We start from the raw sequence: 7,590 nt of genomic DNA on the forward strand, positions 1-7,590 counted from the left end.
ACATTTCTATAGTTATTTCTTTGGAGTATGATAGATTTCTACCTTTAAGAAGAAGAAAGTCTTTATTGGGTGCTTGGTTGGGGATATAGAGTTCTTCCAGGCCAAATTAAATAGTGGAATCAGTCCAGAATAGAGATGTTTCTGGCCTCCATTTAGATTTTGTGTTTGTTCATTATTAAAATATATATTTTGTGAAGCATTTTCAGTTTGCACGTTAAAGCTGCCCTGGGGGCAAATGACATTTATGTTCTGGCAAGTTGCATAGATTTTCTCATTCCTTATTTGCACAGCAATTGCTTAACAAAATGTCCCTTCTTCAGTAACAAACTCTCTTGCCTCCTTCTTCACCCCCATGACTATTTGCTTCCATAGCGGGAGGGAAAAATGAAGTCCCTAAAATGATAGCGGCTCGATGGAAATCCTGGCAGTGGTTACAAATCTCAAAATAATGTCCCTTAAGTACTGCAAAGAGGAGAAATGGAGCAGAATGACAGGACAAGGCCTGTCCTATTTTGTCCATTCTGCACTTAAGGAATAACACGAGGGAAAGAAACAAGATGTATCATGCAGCACTGCTCACTAAAGAACTTAAGAGTGTGGTTATCAGAGAGGCTGTGAACTAAAGCAGAAGAAATAGATCTGAGGGTGGGTGATAGGTAGGAAAACAAAGAGCCCCATTATCCCATCTTTCTGTTCTTTTTCAGAGCTGGGTGAAACGAATTAGAAAACTTGCTGTGGTTTATACCACCGTTCAATAACAAAAGCAATCTATTCATCAACTTGTTGCAATCTCTTAGTAACTCTTACTTTTGCTTAAATACAAATTATGTGCATTACATGACAACAGTGAGGGAGTAAGCCTGCAGAGCCCTGGGGAATGCTGGGGACAATGTAGACTTTTTTTCTTTTTCACTATTTTTTTGGGAGGACAGTTAGGGTTAAGTGACTTGCCCAAGGTCACATGGCTAATTTTTGTGTTAAGTGTCTGAGGTCAGATTTGAACTCAGGTCCTCCTTACTCCAGGGCCAGTGCTCTATTCACTGTGCCACCTAGCCACCCCAATGCTGTAGACTTTAAAAAGGACATCTGATAACAGGTGATTTCAAAGAGGAATAGGTAAAACTAAAGAATAATAGCAATAAAAAATAATAGGTCTTGTTTCTAGAAAACACTTTCAATAATCAAGAGAGTTAGGTGGTCATATTATTATATAGTTATATAAACTGAAGAAACTGTGATCCAGAGAGTACAAATCCATGGTTACACAGCTATTAAATTACTGGAAGTGGGATTTGAACACAGGTCTGTGGATCCCATGTTTAGTGTTCTTTCCACTCTACCACCCAATAGGAAAATAAAGAGAATATAGTAAGTAGTGGAATCATCTTTTACTTTTCTTTGAATTCCCAGAGCTTAACACAGTGTTTGGCACTTAGTAAGCATTTTATAAATGCTTATTGACTGGCTGACTATTCATTCTAAGAAGTTCAGGCTTTGATACTCCTAAAAATTAAGATCTGCCAATGCACTTTCTTTAGGTTCCCAAGTTTTAATATGGGCAAACATTGCCTTTGGAAGGCTCTCACCTGAAGCTCCTTACATGCAGTAGTTTGGAACCTCAGTTCCTTAATTTTCACAATATAGTACATAGGCAGACCTTGTGTTTCATGACAGCATCACGGCTTTATGTTATTTAGCTCATATGTATTAATCATTGAAGCCAGTGGTGATTCCTTTTAATTATGCTTGATGCCTAAAGCCTATTTCTGAACCAAAGGATAACTTTAATGAAGCCAAAATATAAATGAATAAACAAGTAAGAAAGAAGTCTACTCTGAAGAAAAATTTCTTGAAACCTTGCCAAAGAGAGGTGATGCATTGACTCTGTTCTAATTAATTAACTGTTAAAATGTTCAGTCTGACTCTCCTGAAAAGATCTGATGGAATTGGATTAATTTGGGATGGGGTGGTGGTGGTGGTGGTGGGGTGTGTGTGTGTGTGTGTGTGTGTGTGTGTGTGTGTGAGTGTGTGTGTGTGAGTGTGTTACAATGACTGCATAAATCTGAGTTAGGGACTAGGTAGGGCAAAATACCATTGATAGCCTAGAAAGTTATAATAAGTTCAGGTGACACTGAAAATTTTTCTCTTAGGACTATTTCTTATGCATTATGAAAAGGAAATCCTCAATAAAATTCAGAGATTCTCTGAGATGGCATATAATCTGGTATCCACAAATTTGAAATCTTCTAGATTCTCGTCTTCTTTCTCCTCCTTCTTTTTCTTCTTTAAACAATGTGTCTTCCTTTCTTATCCAGGCTGGAAATTCAGTGGCTACCTATGGGCCTGATTCCATTATTGAATGTCTTAGAGTTTCTAATTTGTTCCATTTTCCTGGGCTGGTTTGCTCCCCTCTTTAGCTAGCCTGGTGACCTTCCATTCTCACCACATTGGTAACAGACTTTGTTTAGGTGCCTGATCAGCTTTATCCTTATTGCAGCTCAGAACTCCTAAATTCAAGGAATCTTCCAGCTTTGGCTTCCCCAGGAGTAGGGAATGGAAATATTCACCCCTTAGCCCAGGTAGATTATTTTTCATTCTCATCTGTCTTGGAAATGTCACTCAAATTCAGTGCATATGAACCCCTTATAACATGTAACTTCTATAATTTGTGCACATCTATTGACATTTCTTCCTTTAGTAAGATCCTGTTTGGGTATCAGGGTGAGAAGGTGGGGTAATGTGTTATAACATGAAGATAGGATAAAATTCATGAAAGGGAAAAGAATCTGGGTATGTAGGAGATTCAACCATGTGTGTATGTATAGATGTATATGAGTATGAATATGAATTTGTTTGAAAGTAAAAACCTTGCCCCCATGATGGGAAAAACCTCTTGTAGATATAATAATGAAAGTTCACCCTGTGTTATACACATACCCACAGAAAATAGTTTCAGGATTAGCCCCTGATTCAATGGTTCATAGAAATATCAAGCTCAACTTCTGACTAATTTTCCAAGGTTTTTCTCTTCTTTTTTTGAAATGGACAGAAGAAAAGATGAAAAGCCTTAAAATGTGCACATTTGGTGATTCTCTGATTTTGTGATTTTTCCCAAGGCAAATTAAAAGAATGGTCTTTGGTCCTCTATGGAACATCCATTCAGCCTTACTCTCCAACAAATGACTTTCCCAGAGTGGAACGTGTACGTTCTAGTCGAGTGGAAGATCCTACAGAAGACTATGTTACAGATGATTATGCAGGTAAGTGGGAAATTATAAATAGAGCAAAGAGAGAGAAAGTTTTCCTGTATCCCACTGCCATACTGAGGACAGAATGTATTAGGTTCTTAGATGGGCAAAGGCTGAAAAGAACCTAGTCAAATCTCTCATTTTACAAATGAGGAAACTGAGGCCCAGTGAGGCTAAATGATTTCCCCAAGATCACATATGTAGTAAACCTCAGAAGGTGGGATATGGACCCAGGATCTCTGATTCTGAAATAAGCAGTCCATCAGCTGTATTACACCTCCTCTGATGTGGGTTTCATTGAAACTTTAGCACAAAAATCTAAGACAGATCCATGATTTCTCAGTATGGTCCAAATTCAGATTGACTTGTATGTGTCCTATTCCTTTGAATACCTGTATATATTAAGGAACTGTTGCATAATGAGCAAGATTTTCACATTAGAGAGCTGTTCTTAAATTACACATTTACCATTGCCCTTGGGAAGACCACATATTTTTATAATTCATGCCAAGATCCTTCCCTGCAGGAATTAAGAGAAAACCCTTTGTTGATATGCCCCATAACCTAATATCTTAGGTACTCATGCAAGTCCATTTTCAACAAGAACTGCTTCAGAGTAATTTATAAACTTTGATTATAAGTGCTCCCAAACCTACTGAGTTAATCAGGACCTAATTGACTAAATCATCCAAGCTCTCTATTTTGGCGATGTGGTGTTCCTATGCAGTAGAAATCCAATAAACCATTTTATTTTCTCTATTGCAGACAGAGAATTTTTTCCCCTATATATTTACCAACATAGCAATGGAATAAGTCAGTTATTTGTTAACTGTTTCTGTCTGCTCTGTGATACTCTTCTGTCCAGGATGGTTTTGAACAGCACGTTTGCTCGCTAAGTAAAGATAATTTCCTTCATGGTCTGTTCATGAACAGTTTCCATGTTGACTCTTGAAAATGACCAAAGATTCATAGACTTCTAGTGTCTCAGAATTTTATTTATAAGGACTTAATGAGCATATAGTCCAAGTCACACCTGAAAAGTTTTCTCCTCAATATCCCCGTCATATGGTCACCCAGTCCTTGGTTGAAGACCTCTGATGAAAGGGACAGCACTTCCTACTACTACTTCACTTTTGCACTGTTTAATTATTATTTCCTTCCTTTAGATTTAAAAATGCCTTCTTGTAGCTTTGACCTGTTTGTGGCTCCTATTTCTTCCTGCTTAGGACTTGAACTGAGCTTACTGAACCATAATAACCATAAAAGTAGACTGCTTCCTTAGGGTAAACCAAGCTCTGGTTCTTCTGACATTAGAATGGGCAATTCGGGGAAAGTACTGGAATGACTTACCATGCAGAGTTCCCAAAACAAAGATGAAGAAATGCTTTTTCTTCTTCTATTTTCTCCGTCGTCTTGTGAAAAATCATGTCCACCAGGGAGCCATTGTTTTCTCTGAAGTTGTCCTGGTGCTAAATGTTAACTCTGATTTTTTTCGATTTTCTTTTTTCAGAAGTCAGCCAGGCTTCAGGCATTTAGCCTGACTTTACCTAGATCTCTTTACCAATTAATCTGATCACAGAGGTTCTGCCTCAATCACACTGCTTTCACAGGCTTTTCAAGTCAATGAGACACGGAGTTAAGCTGAAATTCAATTCCACAGAACAGAGACATTATTTGTCAGTCCTCATAAGCTATTTCAAAAATAGGAATTGTATGTGTTTATGCTTAGGACTTTTGGAATGGTGAGACGCAATATTGCAGGAAGGTAATTGTTGGTCTCTTGTTTTTGAGTTATGTCTGGCTCTACATGACCCCATTTGGGGTTTTCTTGGCAAAGGTACTGAAGTGGTTTGCCATTTCTTTCTCCAGCTCATTTTATAGATGAGGAAACTGAGGCAAACAGGGCTAAGTGATTTGCCCAGAGTTATATAGCTAGTAATTGTCTGAGGCCCAATTTGAACTCAGTATTCCTGACTCCAAGCTTGGCATTCTATCCACTGCACCACATGGAAGGTGATTACTGTCATTAATTAGCATAACATTATTTAGGGTCTTCAATATATAGAAATGATTACAGCCATCCCTTCCACATTGGGACTTTCCACATCACAGTTTCGCTATATCAGCATAAGAAATTATATGGGAATTTTTTAGGAGTTTTGAAAAAGCCACAGATGACACAAAAAAAACAAAAAGAAAAAGTTTAGAAACTCAGAAATACATAAAATATATGTATAGTATTGTATAAAATCAATCCAATTTTTACAATAAGGTATTGTAAACACCCCATAAAAGCAAAAGAAAAAAATTCAGACTTCTCCAAAGGGAGGGACAAAAAATTTGACTCGGATTTTCCAGATCATGGGGACATCTCACCTGTAACCCTCATAATGTCGAAGGGATAACTGTACTTCCCTTTCAAATCTAGAACTAATTATAATATTAATAAAAACTTATAATTAAAATTAAAGTTGAGAGGCAAGTAGGTGGTGCAGCAAATAGAACACTGGCCCTGGAGTCAGGAGAGCTTGAGTTTAAATTAGCCTCAGACACTTACTAGCTGTGTGACTAGCAAGTCACTTAACCCAACTGCCTCCAAAACAAAAACTGAAAATGAAAAAAGTAAAGAAATAAAAGGAAAGAAAAAAAGAGAGGGACCATTCATAGTAAATACTAAATTTCAGAACTGTCCATAGAAATTATCTGTGGACTCAGTGGTTGCTCTGTGGGCACCTCATTTCAGCAAGGACATGCATGTCCTAGAAAGCTTATAAAGGATGTACATGGGCCTCGAGATGATGTCATGTAAGGCTCGATAGAAGGAACTGAGGGAAGAAGGCAAAGGTGGGAACAATAAGTAGCAGCCATAAAGAGGCCAGTTTCCAAAGCTGCGCTAGTCTGTCTTGTATAGACAGATAATCTGTCTGCACTACTAGTACACATTGGAAAACAATATGTGATAAATGTCCTTGTTTATGCTGCTCAATAGGAGGAGCAGGTGTCTTCGAGCACGGCAAGATGACTGTGTGGGTGTGCCATAGAAGGAATTTGTATTCAGATACATTTCGGACTCCAAGGCCTCTGACGTTACTTCCAACTCTGAAGTTTTGTAATTTTGTAAGAACATTGTATGTGGGTAGCAGGAGAGACAGAGAGAGATGGAGGGAGAGAGACAGAGAGAGACATAGAGAGAGACAGAAAGAGACAGAGAGAGAGAGATAGGGAGAGAAACAGAGAGAGGAAGATGGTGAGAGAGAAAGATCCCCCCAGTACCCATCTCTTGCTTGAAGTAAACTATTTTGTGTACCACTGCTAATATCTACTTACTTCCTCTCCACCAAGTGTGGAGGAATTGTAGGGTTATAGAATTTTAGATTGGGGTATCCAGGTAGCACAGCGAGTAAGAGCACCGGCTCCAGTGTCAGGATGACCTGGAGATCGAATCCCGGGCTCAGATACTTAGCACTCACCCAGAAACACCTGGCCGTGTAACCTTGAACAAGTTACTTAACCCCAATTGCTGAAAAAAAAAAAAAGAATTTTAGATCAGGGAAGGACCATGAGGCCAGAAGTTCCCAATTATAAACAGCTAGTAAAAGAGACCCAAGGACTACAGCTTCTTTATCACTAGGTCCTGACCTTTGAATGTCTTCCACCAATCAGAGAGTAGTTCAACTGCCATAGGAAAGACACAAAGCCTTTGTCATCTTCCTGACTAGTACCGCTGTCCATTGTCCATTCTCTTTTATCCTCTGCCAGGCAATATGCAGCTAGTGGGTTCATAGAGAACAGATCCCAAGCCTTGAGGTGATTTGGACTTGCTGCCTTATTTTTTATTTTATTTGTAGTTTTTCTTTGTCAAGTTGCCCATTGGCCTGTGGGCAGGGATATAATTGTTAATATGTTATCTGTGCCTAAAGTTCCTGCTTTGTAATCCAATACTAGATGCTGATAAGCTTGTGCCAAATGTCATAGTAACGTTTTATGTTCAGCACAGTATCACTGAAGCTCATTGTGTTGCCTTGCTGACCTCACAGGGGATGAGCGTTGTGCAATCACTGTATTTCTGTTCTAGCTCTGGTTTTACTTCTCTCCTATGTTCTTTATATCCCAAATGTTTCTTGATGTCCGTGCTTTTGCTCCAGTGACACTGTTATGAAAATTCCCTTTACTGGTACATACTGGTAACTCATCTGCAATTTTCAATCTTTGCGTGTTGCTTGGGGAACCAAAAACTTAATGTGTCCGAGACAGGAGTTGAACCACAGTCTTTCTGATTCCCATAATAGCCACATTGCCACATTGACTCTCATGGCCAATCCCAGAATAGCCACTGTGCCAC

The 7,590-nt window shown here is 38.7% G+C and overlaps 1 protein-coding gene across 1 annotated transcript in view; it reads left to right on the forward strand.

Moving 5' to 3' along the window:
• The window catches only part of PCSK5 (proprotein convertase subtilisin/kexin type 5), a 609,050-nt gene that overhangs the window by 411,479 nt on the left and 189,981 nt on the right, over positions 1 to 7,590 (forward strand). The window contains exon 15 of the mRNA XM_069085345.1: positions 3,117 to 3,260. Within this exon, the coding sequence (XP_068941446.1) occupies positions 3,117 to 3,260 (144 nt within the window). The remainder of the gene's footprint in view (positions 1 to 3,116; positions 3,261 to 7,590) is intronic.

The sequence above is a fragment of the Petaurus breviceps genome, unplaced genomic scaffold (assembly GCF_028583685.1).
Source record: "Petaurus breviceps papuanus isolate PSGF00001 unplaced genomic scaffold, PetGlider_PUasm1.0 175, whole genome shotgun sequence".
Classification (NCBI taxonomy): Eukaryota; Metazoa; Chordata; class Mammalia; order Diprotodontia; family Petauridae; genus Petaurus; species Petaurus breviceps.